Source organism: Quercus robur, chromosome 2 (genome assembly GCF_932294415.1).
Source record: "Quercus robur chromosome 2, dhQueRobu3.1, whole genome shotgun sequence".
Lineage (NCBI taxonomy): Eukaryota > Viridiplantae > Streptophyta > Magnoliopsida > Fagales > Fagaceae > Quercus > Quercus robur.
Genome location: NC_065535.1, coordinates 52,944,563 through 52,962,460, shown reverse-complemented (window position 1 = coordinate 52,962,460; position 17,898 = coordinate 52,944,563). Strand labels below are relative to the sequence as shown.

General features: G+C 33.5%; 2 protein-coding genes across 2 annotated transcripts; one reads left to right on the top strand and one right to left on the bottom strand.

Moving 5' to 3' along the window:
* The first annotated feature begins 2,473 nt into the window (after positions 1-2,473).
* Positions 2,474-3,286, top strand: LOC126706758 (stress-induced protein KIN2-like). The gene is made up of 3 exons (XM_050406305.1): positions 2,474-2,530; positions 2,837-2,905; positions 3,028-3,286. Exons 1-3 carry the CDS (start codon positions 2,474-2,476, stop codon positions 3,100-3,102), a joined length of 201 nt encoding a protein of 66 aa, XP_050262262.1. The 3' UTR covers positions 3,103-3,286.
* A 7,794-nt stretch (positions 3,287-11,080) lies between these two features.
* Positions 11,081-11,836, bottom strand: LOC126706749 (stress-induced protein KIN2-like). Its single transcript, XM_050406294.1, has 3 exons — positions 11,745-11,836; positions 11,370-11,438; positions 11,081-11,247 (listed from the first exon to the last, which is right to left on the bottom strand). The coding sequence occupies exons 1-3, from the start codon at positions 11,799-11,801 to the stop codon at positions 11,173-11,175; spliced, it is 201 nt and encodes a 66-aa protein (XP_050262251.1). The 5' UTR covers positions 11,802-11,836; the 3' UTR covers positions 11,081-11,172.
* Positions 11,837-17,898: the final 6,062 nt, after the last annotated feature.

Here is a 17,898-nt window from a genome sequence, read left to right as displayed (position 1 = left end):
CGCGAGTCCCAGCCGCGACACTCTGTTTTCTTGCACACTCTTGAGCAATCTTCACTCTATCTCACTCACTACCCTTACAACAATCCCACCTAAATACAGGGTTACTAAATGCTGAATTACAAGCAAATTTGGCACGGAATAAAGCCAATTAGATGGTTGAATAAATTCAACCTTACAGAATCCTTTAAGGATATCACTTTATCATGTATAAGAATCGTTAGAGTTATAAAACAATTTCATCAAGAAATACGAGAGTAATATTATATCTGAATTTCCTCTTCTCAAGTATTCATTCACTACATCAAATTATTTATGATATTTATGATACTGATACATATATCTTTCTCTATACTATCGATGTTTCTCTATTTCTTAGTGTCCATTCCATTAAGAGCTTATACTCACACACACAAACACACACACACACACACACACACACACACACATATGTATAGAGAGAGGGAGAGAGAAAGAGATCGAAGCAACTAAAAGAAGACAAGGCCATAAATTAGATGGCTTAGTTTCAACTCCTAGTAAATAGGTCTTACTTAAACTAAGGAATTATGGTGGGTTGCTATCAGCTGCCCATGTGAATGAACAAAGTATAGAGAGATGCAAATTGACCTTTTAACAACTATTTATGTTAAAATTGGATTTTCCAATATGTTCAAGGAACAAATACCTTAAGACTTGAGAACAAAGAGTTTGTAGAAACAAGATAAATGGATGAAAAGGAATTTATTGTGGTTTTGTATGTATATAGTAATAGGTCAGTTTGCAACTCTCCTTTAAGACTACGGATTTGGTAGATTTATTTACCAACTTGCACACAACACCCAAATTAAACTGATTTGGACTTACCTATATGTACTTGGAAAATAAATAGAATAACAAAAGAATTAGAAATAGAATAACAAGAGGTGAGACTAGATGCAAAGATGTTATGGTGAAACGATAAACTAAGAACAGAGAGAGAGAGAGAGAGAGAGAGAGAGAGAGAGAGAACCGTGTCTTTAAAGGGAATTGAAGGGTCTAAGGATTTTAGTGAGTTAATAAATAAACAAAATTGTGTGCAAAGGGCTCTGGCCTCTAGCAGTGGTACATAACTGCTAAAGGGTTTTTTTATTTGTTTGTGTTTTTTATACGTGCATCTCCTTTCTGGTAAGGACAAAATTATTTTTTTAAAACTTTTTAAAGGGCTGGGTTGTTTGTTTTTGTTAAAATTGGTTGATTGAGCTTAATTGTTTTTAGTTTTACTATTGGTAATTATTGTTGTTGGGCTAATTTTTTTGGGATGGTATATTTTGTTTTAAATTTTAGATCTATAATTTTTTTTATTTTTTATTTTTTTTTACTTTTAAAAGGAGAATGCAAGATTTACAAATTTTTTTTTTACAAATTGCTATTGTGGTAAGTGGTTATTAGTAAGTAAAAAAGTGATGTAAGTAGTAAGCCCAAATACAAACCAATAAGAATTTACTACATTAGAAGTTTTGTAAAATTGTTGTAGAAAAGTTTGTGGCTATAGGAAATAATTCACATCAATTTATAAGACTTTTAATCAATTTCGGTTTTACCTTCCCTTATCTCATCCTCTTTTCCTATATATGTGTGTGTGTTTCTAAAAAAAAAAAAAAAAAAAAAAATTCGGTTTTACCTGCATTAAATTAATACAATGTATATAGTTATTAAAGGGTGCAAATCAATTAAGCCCATGGATTGGGCCTGAGCCCATCTGGCCTAAGACTGGGTCTATGTAGTCTGCAAGACTATATTCTGGCCCAGTTTATAAGGATAATCTGACACTGAAAGTGGAGGTAACATTTAAGATTATTATTAATCTTTCATGTGATGCCAGTTGATGATGGGGTCCTTTACGTACCTATGGAGCAAACTAAGATCTGTACATAAAATCTGGACATGAAATATTTGCACAAATGTGTGATTGATAATGAGTATTTTTTGCTTACTACTTGATAGAGCAAGAATATGCATAGCGTGTGTGCTTATGAATCTTTTGGGGGCTTTTTTTATTATTATTTATTTTTATCACATCATATGACTCAAAAAATGTGAAGTTTATATGTATTTCTCAATAATGGACAAAGTTTAATTACCACAAGCGAACTTTATCACTAGGACAGTCTAGACTCTAGAGTAGCAAATTCATTGCAAGTAGTGTCAAGGCCAAGTTCATATATATTCCTCTAAAATCGTAACCAACCTTGAATTGAATGATTAGTGTGCGATCATCAAAAGAAGCACCTGGTCCTGAGGCCAAATTAAAATGCCAAACTTCAATCATATGATGACACATGTTGTGAGCATATTTGAGAAAACATAAACGTGTCAATTAGTGGATTGGTTTGAAAATCCTATAAATTTTGCCTCACATTTGTTTGTAGAATCACCCAAGTTGAATTTTAGAGCCTGAATTACATTGTAGTGTTTGTGTTCCAAGCAGAAACTGAAGATGGACAAATCCCAGAATGCAAGTTACCAAGCTGGTGAGGCCGAGGGCCAAGCTCAGGTGAGTTTCTATCCATCTTATTTACATCGATTAGCATAGTAGCATACATCTAGTAAGCACGGATGCTCCAGTTTAACTCATATATTTGTATCTGGTATCGGATATCTCTGGGATACCCCTGTATACGTACCCTGATTTTTTATTTTAAGTGCCAATATGTTCAAGATAAGCCTATAATACGGTTCTCCTTAGGCAAACTGCATCTAAAAGGATTTACATAGACATGGATGGATGTTTCATGCATGAACACTATGCACGTTGACATTTTAAATGTTGATTATAGTGTGTTGTTCTTTTTTGGTTTAGGAAAAGGTGGGCAACATGGCGGACAAGGCGAGCAATGCTGCTCAATCTGCCAAGGAATCATGCCAAGAGGTTCAACAATGTTTTTACTAAGTTAGAAAATTACATATAAACATAACAAAATACTTCGATCTCAAGTAATACTGCCCTACATCATTGTTAATTGCTTACATATGGAGTTCTATATATTGCAGGCTGGCCAGCAGATGAAGGATAAGGCACAAGGGGCTTGTGATGCCGTTAAGGATAAAGTTGGAGCAAACAAATGAAAATCATTTGGACCTCATTGATCGAGCAAGCCCTCCCAAATAAATTTTGTGCTTATTAAATTTTAATTTATGTTTGGTCCTTAACCTTTGGGTTGAATGTCAATTTGATTCTTAACATTTCAAATGTGTTAATTTAGTCCATTTGAATGGAAGATATAAATAATGTGTCAATTTAGTCCTTAACCTTTTGGTATTGTATCAAAATAGTTAGGCATAAATGCACTTTTAGTCCCTACATTTTGACTTTTTTCCATTTTAGTCTCTACATTTTATTTTTACCACTTTTAGTTCCTAAACCAATTAACATGGGATATTTAAGTCCTTGAAGCACCATTCCGTCAGCCAACTAACGGATGAATAAAATAATAATAAAATTTCTAACCTTCTTATTTTTTAAAAAAGAGAAGAAAAGAATTAAATTATTTTTGTTTCTCTTTTTTTGGGAAGAACATGAAGAATCTAGAACATGTGTTCTTCCCGTTAATCATGTTCTTCATTTTCTTCCCAGCAAACCTTGCCCAAAAATTTAAAAAATAAAATTTTTTTTTTCTCTTTTCTTGTATTTCCTTAGCAACGAAACCCATAAAATCACTCGGATTTACAAACACAAAGACATGCCCACAAATTTACAAAACACAAAGACATTCAACAATTACTCTATCATTCTTTCACATTCCCATTACAAACACAAAAACCTAATTCAAAATACCTTCAACAATCCCAAAGTCCTTACATGCCTTAATCCAAATTTACAGACCCAGGCAAACCCAAATGGCAAAAACCCAATCTAACCGTCTAGATCGAAGATAGGGGATAGATTTGAGGATGTTCAGATCAAGGAGAGAGAACCAGGATGACTATGGTTGGCCATGGAGGCTCAGGTTGGAGGAGAGATGGCGAGAGAAGATTCTAGAGAAGATGAAGAAAAATGGTTGCGTTGCCGCGAGCCACTTCATGCCACCACAAGCCACCATCTGAGGCAGCTCCATCTCTTTCTGTCGCTCAATAGCCAGCCCCAGGTTGAGCCTCCATGGCTGAACCTAAGCACTTTTCCCTCTATCTCTAGATCTAAAACCCAAGGTCGAAGACCTCAAGCTCTCTCTCTCTGATCTCCAACTTAGGGCCAAGACTCTTCTCTCTCCATTTCTATTTTTATCTTCTTCTTTATATTTATTTTTTGTTTGATTCGAAATCTCCTTTGTTGGTTTGGTTATTTATGGGTTTGAGGATTGAAAAATGGGATTTTGATGTGATTTCTGGGTTTGAGGATTGAGGATTGAAAAATGGGTTTGATGTGTGATTCGAAATCTCCTCCGTTGTTTGATCTGAAATCTCCTCTGTTGATTTCTTGATGTGATTTATGGGTTTGAGGATTGAAAAATGAGATTTCTAGGTTTGAGGATTGAAATCTCCTCCGTTGGTTGTTTTGATGTGTTTGGTTATAAAGAAAGTACAAGAAAGGAAAAGAAAATAAGGATTAATTTGGTAAGAATATGAATCATATACGGGGAAGAAAGTAAAATTTATGTTTGAAAGAAAATAATTTTTTTTTTGTTTGTTTTTTTTTTATAATTAAAATTGTGTATTTTTTTTTTAAAAAAAATTTGGCATTTAAAAAAATATAAAATAATTTTTTAATAATATTTTAATACCCACGATAGCCACGTCAGCTTTTCCTGTTAGTTGGCTGATGGAATAGTACTTCAAGGACTTAAATGTCCCGCGTTAATTGGTTTAGGGACTAAAAGTGGTAAAAATAAAATGTAGGGACTAAAATGGAAAAAAGTCAAAATATAGGGATTACAAGTGCATTTACGCCTAAAAATTATTGTGGAAGATCCAATTGAAGTAAAATATAATAGTCAATTTATAATCCACAACTTTCACGATCCATTTAATTTGTTGAAGACCACTCCAATACAAACAATTGATTTTCTATGAGTATAAATTTTTTATTTTGTTTTCAATCCTTTGTTAATTGATAGTCAATGAGGGGAAAAAACGATGTTATACTATCTCAAGAATAAAAGTTTTAAAATTAGATCAAGTTATTGAAGTATATATTAAAGGTATATATATATATATATATATATATATATATATATTTTTTTTTTTAATTTGGAGAAGAAGGTTTCAATCTTTAGACGAAAATTCAAGGTTGGGTTTCATTCAAGTGGAAGGGTTTGGTGTAGGATAAAAAGGGATTCTTTTATCATTTAAAATTTTATTTTATTTTCAGAATTTTGGGATTTGATCATTTATTTTCTTGATTTTAGGTGTTTTAAAGTCTTTTCTAATCAAATTAGAGTCCTACTATGGTATTGTATCAATTAGGATTAGTTTAGGACCTTCTCAAAAAAAGTATTAGTTTGGGAATATTTTTTACTTGTAAAATGAAGTTTTTTGGAAACTTAAAATAGGTTTGCAACTTGTAAAATGAAAATAACAATTTACTATCAATAAAATTGAGGTTTTCTTTAAATCTAGTGAATTCCAAAGTTATTTCTCGTACGTGGATTTGAGGAAAACCTTAAGGATTAAAGGATTTGCATCTACCTAGAATGGGATCTACATTACTACATTTCCATTCTGCATCGCAACCGAACCAAACCTATTCCCTACCCCTCTTGTTTTTCCTTCTTAATCTAAATGCTCATAATATTTCATCCATCAAACTTACCAACAAAAATTATCTTTACTAGAAAACTAACTCATCCCATACCTTATAGATCAAGACCTTCTCAACTTTGTTGATGGATCTAACCTGTGCTCTCCAATCTCCATCTACGTTTTGTGTGCATAACACTTCGCTGCCTCTCTTGGGCTTGTTAGGATCAACTCCTTATAAGTATCTTAATCTCTTCCTATCTGATGAGATTCTACCTCTTGTTGGTCTCAATTCCTTTTAAAAAATCTTTACTTAAAATACTCAAATTTTCTAAATTCACTTGCAACTCCAAAGTCCTAAAGAGGGAGATCTCTCTGTCACCTAATTTCCACATATGGCCAAAACACTTTCTGATAAACTCATTGTGGCTGGAAGGCTCTTCTTAAGTCTAAATTCAAGACTTTAACATCTGTGTTTTCAAATGCCTCAAATCTGGATTTTGTGATTTAGTTACCACCTTAGCTACTCGTCTCAACCCAACCCTATTTCCTTTCTTGAGTTACATAGCCTTCTTCTCATCCACAAGTTCCTGCACTTTGATGCGTGTTCATAGAACTCACCTTGGGCAAATGTTGCTCATTGTGGAACTTCTTCAAATAGGGGTCAAGTCGCAGTGCTAGTTCAATGCAAGAGGCAAGTAGGCAACCGTGTAAGGCCCCAATGAGAGTACTAATTAAGCCCCAAACATTCACCAATAACTAAAAAGTAATTTTTTATTAAAGAAAAACCATAAAAAGAAAAATCTTTTCATTGGATGTGGCAATGACTGTTTATTTTTCTCAGTTTTAAAGTATAAAACTCATTAATCTCTCAGTAGTAAATAAATTTATACTCAAATTTTATTTAGAGATATTAAATATATAATTTTATTAAAATTTTCAATCATAATTTTTTATTGTTTGGTTGCTTCACTCAATAGATATTCATTGAATAATATGATGGATTTGTTTTAATTTGTAATTTTGCATCTAAAAAAATAGATTTTAAATGGAAAAAAAATACTCCTTAAATAAATATTATATTAATATTCAAATATAAAAATATGCCTATTTAAATTAGTCGCCTTAGGCCCACAATGCCTTGAACTGGCCCTGGGTCAAGGTCGCACCTCTAGCAATTGTCGTTGTGGCCACAATGGCGATTTTTGTTACAATGGCCTTCTGATACATGTGCCTCACAGGCTCACACAATGACTCTTGTCCTCGCTACTAATCAAATTTGCAATGGTTTTAATCATATGGAAACAACTTGCTATATCATCAGATTCATCACTATACAAAATCAAAATGTCCTCGCTGCTCATCTTGCCTTCCATGCCACTTCTTGTCAATTCTTTTAACTGGTTCTTTGATATTGGTGCCACTCATTATATCACTCTTGATCTTGCCAATTTAGCCACTCCTGACAAATATTGTGATCCTGATCATTTTTGTATTGGCAATGGTAAAGCCCTCCTCATTTCTCACATTAGTTCCACATCAAAAGCCCTTCTTCTTCTTTTTATTTTTATTTTTATCTTTTCAATGTATGGACTCCATGTTCCATCCATTACAAAATCCTTCCTATCTATTCATCAATTTTGTAAAGATAAAGGTTTTTTTTTTCTTTAATAATAATAATTATTAAAATTTCACGACTTTTTTATTAGCCTAACCTTATCTATTGTATTTAACCTTTTAGTACTACCCTTTGAACTTGGGTCCAATTAACAAGTGCTCTTAGGGCATTTTTTAATAGACAATTTTAAAAAAATTTTAATACCACTTTCACAAAAAATATAAAAAATTGTTAAAAAAATTAGTTACTTTTTCTTTTCTCATAAAAAGTTTATACAAATAGTTCCTAAACCAGTGCCCTTAAGGCATTTGTTAACCATTTTTCTTTGAACTTTTGTACTTAATTAGTTCCAAATCTTATCTTGTACTTTCCGTATATAAATATTATACATACAACACTCTATATGTTAAGAGTGGCAATTCATTTCCTATATTATGTTTCAGTTTTCCCCAATAGAAGTTGTTTTGTTGTAGGATTAAAGCTCATAAAGAATCGGGGGTGGGGCCATTATTCGAGATGCTAATGGTCTGGTTGTGGCAGCTTTGAGCAAGAAAATTAGAGCTCCTTTGGGTCCTTTGGAGGTGGAGGCAAAAGTTTTTGAGATTGGTCTATAGTTTGCCAAGGATGTGGGGTTACAAGAGTTTACATTGGAAGGTGACTCTCTTAATGTCTTTCGTGCCCTTGCTGGTCCTTCTCCACCTCCATCTTCAGTATTGTCTATTATTTATGGGATTCAAGCTTCATGTCATGTTGTTAGAAATGTGTTGTTTTTGCATGTCCGTAGGTAGGGGAACAAACCAGTGTTAGTATTGTTGATTTTTCTGTTTGGATGGAAGAGAATCCCGTCTCCAACCAGCCACGCTACCTTTGGACAGTCTTGCTGACTTTGCAAGAAAATATCTACATATTTATGCAGACAGGAACGTAAAGCAGATGCCACCCGTGAGAAGTGTAGCATCAACAGTCCGTTGGAGCCCATCATGCTTAAATTAGGTGAAAATAAACTTTGATGGTGCTCTGTTTGGAGAGTCGGACTGCACAAGAATTAATGTGGAGATTCGAAACTCGGAGGGTGTGGTTATGGCTGCCCTGTCTGAAAAAATTGTGAAGCCACAAGCAGTGGAATTGGTGGAGATTTTGGCTGCTCGACGTGCAGTGCTTTTTTCTAGAGAATCAGGTTTCTACAATCCAATTTTTGAAGGGGACTTGTCTACTGTTATCAAGTCTCTTCAGGATAGGATTGTGTCTCATGCCCAGGGAGGGCATATTTTAAAAGACATTTTGTTTCACTTAAACTCTTTTCAGAGTTGTTCCTTCTCTCATATTGGCAGGCAAGGAAATGCAGTAGCACATGCCTTAGCCCAGAGAGCTAGATTATCTTACCCCCTAGAGGTCTGGATGGAGTCTGTTCCTCCAGATATCTCTTCTTTTCTACGGTTCGACCTTCGGGTATAGTTTTAATGATAAATTATCTTCTTTCTCAAAAAAAAAAAAAAAAAATTTATATATATATATATATATATATATATATATATTTATATATATATATATCTCTGTGTGTGTGTGTGTGTGTGTGTACAAAGCTAGCTATGCCACTTGACATAATGTGAATCAATTGATACAATTCAAAATTAAACAGTCTTTGAACTTTTGTTTTATATGTTACTAGCTAGTAAATTACCCGTGCGATGCACTAATAATGTTGTAATGTTTTATGTCAGATTGTTTTGGAGAATGTTGTATATGTATTATAACATAATTGTTATAGAACTTTATTAGTAATAAATTCATCATAAAAAGCAACAATTATAAATTGTACACGTATATTCATTATAATTATTTAATTGAAGGAATGAGGAAATTTTTTTTTGGAGGAATATTATAGAATTAAATTCGATATAGAATGTGTTTTTTTCTCCCTCATATAAAATGCAAGGCCGCCTTCCTTGATTATTGCCAACTCATATGGGTTAGTATTAGATGAAATAACAATGTTAGAGCTAGGTAGGTGTCGTCAAAAGATTGAAGGTAAAGGACATCGTTTTTTGTCTGTATGTATTTGACATGGGATGACATAAAAGGCTATGGGTAAGTATATAAAAAGGGGTAGAAGAGCAAGAGGTAAAAAAGGTGAATTAAAATGTAAAGAGTTTTGTGTGTATGTGTGAGGGATGAAAAATCTTGAATCATTGAACTAAATGAAACAAAAAGTTAATATTTAATTTGTCTTATCTCTGATGTGGCACTTGAAAATATTTTAATTCTCTTTGCATAAAAATGCGCCACTTGACAAAACCTCTTGCTTTCTCACATTAGGTCTCTACTTTTATATAATATTGATGATTGGATATCAGATTAGATGCAGCTTGTAATTAAATGTTATCATCTCGGCCTTAAAAACTTACTACCAATAATTGGGCAGATTTTATTTTTTATTTTATTTTTTAATTCCATGAACTTCTTTTGTAGCCTGATTTCATTGTTCTTTTATGCATGAAGATAGCAAATAATGATCAAAAGCAAGTTTGCACTTCTTCTGGCACTATTTCATAAAAAGTAAATTTTCCTAGAAGTGATAGTTCTCAACAAAAAGATTCTGGAAACCACATTGGAGATGATGGAGCTACCAAACATAAGGCCATACTTTTATTCATAAGAGCAGTGCAGATTGATTTAAAAATAATAGGCGATAGATAATATCATAAAAAGGTGGCTCAAGTTCTAACGCTATAATTTAAAATGCTTGATGAATTTCAATATGTTTTCCTCTTCTTTGGGTTTGTGGGAATCTACGTTAACGGAAAATTATGTACAAATTAGGAGGTTTATCTGAAGAAGGCTTGGGTTTGTGTTGTTGCAGTCTTATTGAGTTGTTTAAATAATGCATAGGGTTCCTATTGAACTCGTCCTGTTATTATGTTGATATATAGGCTGTAGATATATCTGATGTGGTGAACCATCTTAGTAAAGTTGGCTGCTGAAGGCCAGAATTCTAGAAGCATTATAACTCACTTTCGTAGAGATATAATGTTTTGGTCTCTTCTTCACAAATTTGTGAAGAAAATCTATGGATGATTTCTCATACATATTGGGCATGTCCTTAATTTAAAGGGCATTTAGATACTTTAAATTCTAAAGATCAAGTGTTAGCTTCATAATAGCCACAATTATTGAAACATAAATTGTCTTTACAAAATTTTATTAAGAAAAAGCTAAAATATGTGTAGAGTGTGGATTGTATTTTTTAATATTCAAAAGAAAAGTGGGAAGCTCCAAAAATGTAGTTAAGCACTCGGATTCACAAGTCTCTGATTACATGTCAAGTTTAATGGAAGAATTGTAATGTTGAACCAAAATTATAAAAAATGTTGAAGCATTGAAATTTATTTTACTTTTTTTTTTTAATTATATATATATATATATATATATATATATATAGAGTCAAAATTAATTGTACTTTAGAATCTGCCTAACAATAATTGGACATGAAATGCCTACGGCTACATAAAACCAGTAGACTTTTTGCTCATCTGTATTGAATGATCTGCTTTAATTGGATTGCATTGTTTAACAAGTCTATTTTCGATTGCAATAGAGAAGTATTATATTTTGAATTGTAAATATAGATATAATGAAACCTTGTGCATGATCTAGTACGAATGCATGGATAAAAACTCAATAAAGGAGTTCCCATGTTAATTCAAATGACAAATTCAGCCAACTCAATGAGAGCAAGATCAAAATAGTGTACAAAGTAGAAGAAATCAAAATTCATAAATTAAAATTTAATAAGCACAAAATTTATTTGGGAGGGCTTGCTAGATGGATGAGGTCCAATATGATTTTCATTTGTTTGCTCCAACTTTATCCTTAACAGCATCACAAGCCCCTTGTGCCTTATCCTTCATCTGCTGGCCAGCCTGCAATATATAGGACTCCATATGTAAGCAATTAACAATGATGTAGGCCAGTATTGCTTGAGATCGAAGTATTTTGTTATGTTTATATGTAATTTTCTAACTTAGTAAAAACTTTGTTGAACCTCTTGGCATGATTCCTTGGCAGATTGAGTAGCATTGCTTGCCTTTTCCGCCAAGTTGCCCGCCTTTTCCTAAACCAAAAAAGAACAACACATTATTGTCAACATTTAAAATGTCAACGTGCATAGTGTTCATGCATGAAACATCCATCCATGCCTATGTAAATCCTTTTAGATGTAGTTTGCCTAAGAAGCACTGTATCATAGGCGTATTTTGGACATATTGGCACTTAAAATAAAAAATCAGTGTACGCATACAGGATTATCCCAGAAATATCCGGTACCGGATACAAATATATGAGCTAAACTAGAGTATCTGTGCTTACTAGATGTATGCGACTATGCTAATAGATGTAAATAGGATGGATAGAAACTCACCTGAGCTTGGCCCTTGGCCTCGCCAGCTTGGTAACTTGCATTCTGGGATTTGTCCATCTTCAGTTTCTGCTTGGAACACAAACACTAACAATTTAATTCAGGCTCTAAAATTCAACTTGGGTGATTCTACAAACAAATGTGAGGCAAAATTTATAGGATTTTCAAACCAATCCACTAATTGACACGTTTATGTTTTCTCAAATATGCTCACAACATGTGTCATCATATGATTGAAGTTTGGCATTTTAATTTGGCCTTAGGACCAGGTGCTTCTTTTGATGATACGCACACTAACCATTCAATTCAAAGTTGGTTACGATTTTAGAGGGATATATATGAACTTGGCCTTGACACTACTTGCAATGAATTTGCTACTATAGAGTCTAGACTGTCCTAGTGATAAAGTTTGCTTGTGGTAATTAAACTTTGTCCATTATTGAGAAATACATATAAACTTCGCTTTTTTTTTTTGATGAATAAACTTTGCATTTTTTGAGTCATATGATGTGATACAAATAAATAATAATAAAAAGAGACCCTAAAAAATTCATAAGCACACCTGCTATGCATATTCTTGCTCTATCAAGTAGTAAGCAAAAAATAGTCATTATCAATCACACATTTGTGCAAATATTTCATGTCCAGATTTTATGTACAGATCTTAGTTTGCTCCATAGGTACGTAAAGCACCCCATCATCAACTGGCATCACATGAAAGATTAATAGTAACCTAAACTTTTAAGTAATTAAATTCAGCCAAAAAAACTTTTAGGTAATTAAATGTTACCTCCACTTTCAGTGTCAGATTGTCCATATAAACTGGGCCAGAATAGAGTCTTCCAGACTACATAGATCCAGTCTTAGGCCAGATGGGCTCAGGCCCAATCCATGGGCTTTTTTTATTTGCACCCTTTAATAACTACGTTGTATTAATTTAAGTTTTAATGCAGGTAAAACCCAAATTGATTAATAGTCCTATAATAAGATGTCAATTATTTTCTATAGCCACAAACTTTTTTACAACAATTTTACGAAACTTCTAATGTAGTAAATTCTTATTGGTTTGCATTTGTGCTCACCACTTACATCACCTTTTTACTTACTTATAGCCACTTACCATAATAGCAATTTGTAAAAAAAAAAAAAATTGTAATTCTTGCATTCTCCTCCTTTTAAAAGATATAAAAAAAAATTTATAGATCTATAATTTAAAAGAAAATATACCATCCCAAAAAAATTAGCCCAAAAACAATAATTACCAATAGTAAAGCTAAAAACAATTAAGCTCACTTAACCAATTTTACCAAAAACAAACAACCCGGCCCTTTAAAAAATTTTAAACAAAATAATTTTGTCCTTACCAGAAAGGAGATACACATATAAAAAACACAAACAAATAAAAAACCCTTTAGCAATTAAGTACTAATGCTAGAGGCCAGAGCTGTCGCACACAATTTTGTTTATTTGTTAAATCACTAAAATCTTTAGACCCTTCAATTCCCTTTAAAGACACGGTTCTCTCTCTCTCTCTCTCTCTGCTCTTAGTTTATCATTTCACCATAACATCTTTGCATCAAGTCTCACCTCTTGTTATTCTATTTCTAATTCTTTTGTTATCCTATTTGTTTTCCAAGTACATATAGGTAAGTCCAAATCAGTTTAATTTGGGTGTTGTGTGCAAGTTGGTAAATAAATCTACCAAATCTAAAGTCTCAAAGGAGAGTTGCAAACTGATCTACTACTATGTACACACAAAACCACAATAAATACCTTTTCATCCATTTATCTTGTTTCTACAAACTCTTAGTTCTCAAGTCTTAAGGTATTTGTTCCTAGAACATATTGGAAAGTCCAATTTTAACATAAATTGTTGTTAAAGGGTCAATTTGCATCTCTCTCTACTTTGTTCATTCACATGGGTAACTGATAGCAGCCCATCATAATTCCATTGTGTAAGCAAGACCTATTTACTAGGAGTTGAAACTAAGCCATCAAATTTGTGGCCTTGTCTTCTTTTAGTTGCTTCTCTCTCTCTCTCTCTCTCTCTCTCTCTCTCTCTCTCTCTCTCTCTCTCTCTCTCTCTCTCTCTCTCTCTCTCTCTCTCTCTCTCTCTCTCTCTCTCTCTCCCCCTTATGTGTGTGTGTGAGTATAAGTTCTTATCAGAATGGACATTAAGAAATAGAGAAACATCGATAGCAAAGAGAAAGATATATGTATCAATATCATAAATATCATAAATAATATGATGTGGTGAATGAATACTTGAGAAGAAGTAATTCAGATATAATGTTACTCTCATATTTCTTGGTGAAGTTGTTTTATAAACTCTAAGGATTCTTATACATGATAGAGTGATATCCTTAAAGGACTCAAAATAGTGGTCTTGGTCAAACTTTGATTCTTTTAATGTTTTTTCCCTTGAATAATCACTTCATTAATATGAATCAAACAAAAGCTAGCAAGGTTCATACCTTCTCATTCTTCTAGTAAGGGAATTTGTTTCACACAAAGCTACATATATGGCTACTAGCTAATAAGTTATGAGTTTGAAACAAAAACATAACGGTTCTTCTAAGACCACAACGTTTACCATAATTTAATGAAGTAGTCGACTATAAGTGATGTACAATTACTTTCATATGAATTCGTCATTTTTTCTCTACTAATCATAGTTGACCACATTAAAGTTGTGTCCAAATGCTTTCTAAAAACAAAATCCACAAAAAAAAAAAAAAAAAAAAAAAAAAAAATTCAACTAGAATTATCTTGGTTTCTTCCATAAACCTTTGAATAGACTAATTAACTTCCAACATATTTCCCTTGATAGCTCCCATCACGTTCAAGGCATATCTCCCTCTAAAATAACATAGTTGAGGTTACTTTCTTGATGTTTATCTTTTTCTAATTAACATTAATACATAAGATTAATTAATTATTTATTTCTATATTTTTTTAAGATATATTTTAGAACATCTTAGCGGCATTAACTTGGTGGTAATACACACATGTTTTTTCCAAACACATACCTAGTTTGAATCTTAGCGCTAACCTGAACCATTACAATTTTATTGTTTTGAATTTGAAGTTTTATTTTTTTGCAAGGTCCATACGTGGAAAAGCCCACAAACCCAATCCAAAAAAAAAAATCCTTAACTTATCTCCAGAACTTCTTCTTTTTTCCATCTGGCTTTTTATTATTTCTGTTTGGTCCCTTTATTGCTAAATTGTTTTTAATTTTGTTTTGTTATTGGTTTCCTTTTGGCATTGCAGGGTTGCTAGGAACACAACCCAGCAATTCTTGTATTATTCTTTTTGGTTCCTAGCTGATGAGAGAATAAGTAATTGTATATACTTAAACTATGAAGCTTCTATGATTATCTATGTTGAGGTGTTGGTTAATGATTTTATTAATCCCCTCTTTGTGAAGTGTTCCATTTTGTAATGCAAATTCATGAATTTTATTCCTAAATTATAAATAAGTAAATTTGTTCAGTAGTAAAAATAATGTCGGTTTATTGCTTATTTATTTATTTTTAGTGGGATAGGGGTGAAGATAAAGAATTTTAATTTATAATAGTCATATACCTACACATTGTATCTAAGTTTTCATTTTTTTTATGGGGTTGTTATGAGTATCACCTTGAAGTACATTATTGGATTCATCATCATTATACATTAATTTAAGTAAGAAGCTTTGTTTCTTTTTAAATCCTTATGTAAAATTCATTGCCCATGATTTCTGAGTGGGAAAGATTCAGGAATGGGAATACCCTTTGGAACAACGAATCCTGTGTAGGCAACACTAATACGGTGGAGCCGAGGATCACGGGCTTTTATCACGTACTTAGGGGCTTGAAATGCAAGAGAAATTGGTATGTACCCAAGGATTAAGTGTGCTGCTTGCAGTTGACCGTCGGCTTCATTTACGTACACCTTGGCCCGTAAAATCCTATCTAAACTCTCTTTGTTAAATAAACTGAGCTGGGATTTAGTAGAACTCTTATCTGCAAAATCATTAAAATGGAAGATAATTTTGTCAGAAGTAGGGATATTGGGATATATATATATACACAAACCAAGACACATAAATCTACAGCTACACCCCCACTTGGTTTTCCCTCCTTAGTCGGACAGGGTAGGCCATCATGCCATTCCCCAGAAAAGATTAAGAAGTCCTCCTTCAAGTTTTTGTTTGATGTAGGGAGGCACTAGATTAACCTTACTACGGGATACCTCGACTTAAGGTAATATCTCTATCCCGTTAAATGGTGCAAGTTGTATACCCAATTCACATCGTGGTGGGTCAAATTTAGGTTCATTCTCTCGTTTAGAGCTACTATACTCCCCAATACCCTAAACATATTTGGGGCGCACTGAGTGGGAGATAATCTAAAGAACCTAAGATAGTTCCTAGTGATAGTGCCCATAGGAATGGTCATCCCTCCCTCTATGAAGGCGATCATGGGGATGACCACCTCTCCTGTTTTCCTAGCATCCACCCATTCCCCCTGGGCAGCGTATCTCATGCCCATTGTGGGTGGGATTCTATACTTAGCCCTAAAATTTTCCATACCCTCCTTGGACTCAACTAAACGTTTGAACTTACTCATTTTCCTAAGAAGTTTTGAGGAAAAATTAACAAGTTTTGAAACGAAAACTAAGAGGGTTCAAGGAAACTTACAGGTTTGAAAAGAAAGTCCTCGGAAAAATTTTTAGTATTTGTAGACGCACAGGGAAGTGAGAGAGAATAACAAGTTCAGTATATGAGCTCTAGGACTGTGTGATTGTTGAAAGTAGGGAAATGAATTGATTTGAAAAGCTATTTATAGTGGCGCACAAGTTACAAGCGGGAAAATTCCCGCTCGTAAACCCAGGAAAATCCTTTACCGTTGGATTTACATCCTGCAGTTGAACGTGGGGGACAAAGGAGCCGCCAAAATTTAATGATAGCATGCTCTAGATGCCGAAGCGTCAGGAGCGTGCCTTGAGAAGGTAAAAAGGCATTTGAGAGCTTAGGAGGGCATAACCATAAACGAGATGGGTTGAGGACATCAAAATCCTCCTTTCCTTCCAAGGAGCCGAAAAGCAAGATTTTGAAGGGCTATTGTGGGGTTCAACTGTCTAGAAGGTAATATTAAAACTATATGAATTGGGCCTATGGCCCAATCCGAGGATATCAACCAATCTGAAGATGCTTAAATAAGGTTATAATGGGAACGGTATAAGAAGAAGAAATAAAGATTGTATGTGATAGTCCAAAATATGTCCGAGGAGATAATTCATCTCGGAAACGGGGATCTGAGATCGGTAAGAATGTCTTATCATCCAAGGCATCCTTCAAGGTTGCATCACAACTAAGAGTTGGGCATTAGATAAGGGATGAGCAAAGGGTGGCAATAAATATCTTCAAAAGCTGCTACCTCCACATTAAATGCCACTCAACCAACTCTTTGGCTGCATTAATGTGGAGGTGATACCTGAATAGTGATCAAGCAGCCTTATAGCTACTAGTTGATGATTTTGGGAGCTGTTGGATGGGACAAAAAGGAGTTCCTAGAATCCAACTTACACGTGTATGGTAGGGATGATACCAAGATTGTAGTATATAGCATGGGAAGATAGCCTAAAGAGAGGGATCGGAAAAAAAATCAAGAAATCCTGATAAAAAATATTGTGAACCCTTGTAACTGTGTTCTTTAACAAGATATTATAACATAAGCTCCTCAGGCCGTGCCGATGACAGATTTTCTTATTTTACTTGTGTTCAACAATCTTAATTTGGCAACTTTTATTGTCTATCTTTTGGAGTAGAACTAATTCTTTCACTCACGCTCTATAAATTCATTGTTTGTGTTGATGGGGCTTAAACCCAATCCTACACTGGGTCCAATCCAAATTCTACCCTTACAATTAACAATTGCCTATTCTTTTTAAATTTATCTACAGTGCTCTTATGAATAAAAGTATGGCCACATATTTGGTAGCACCATCATCTCCAACATGGTTTCCCAGAATCTTTTTGTTGAGAACTATCACTTCTACTTCTAGGAAAAGTTACTTTTGATGAAATAGTGCCAGAAGAATTGCAAGCTTGCTTTTGATAATTATTTGCTATCTTCATGCATAAAAGAACAGTGAATTCAGGCTACAAAAG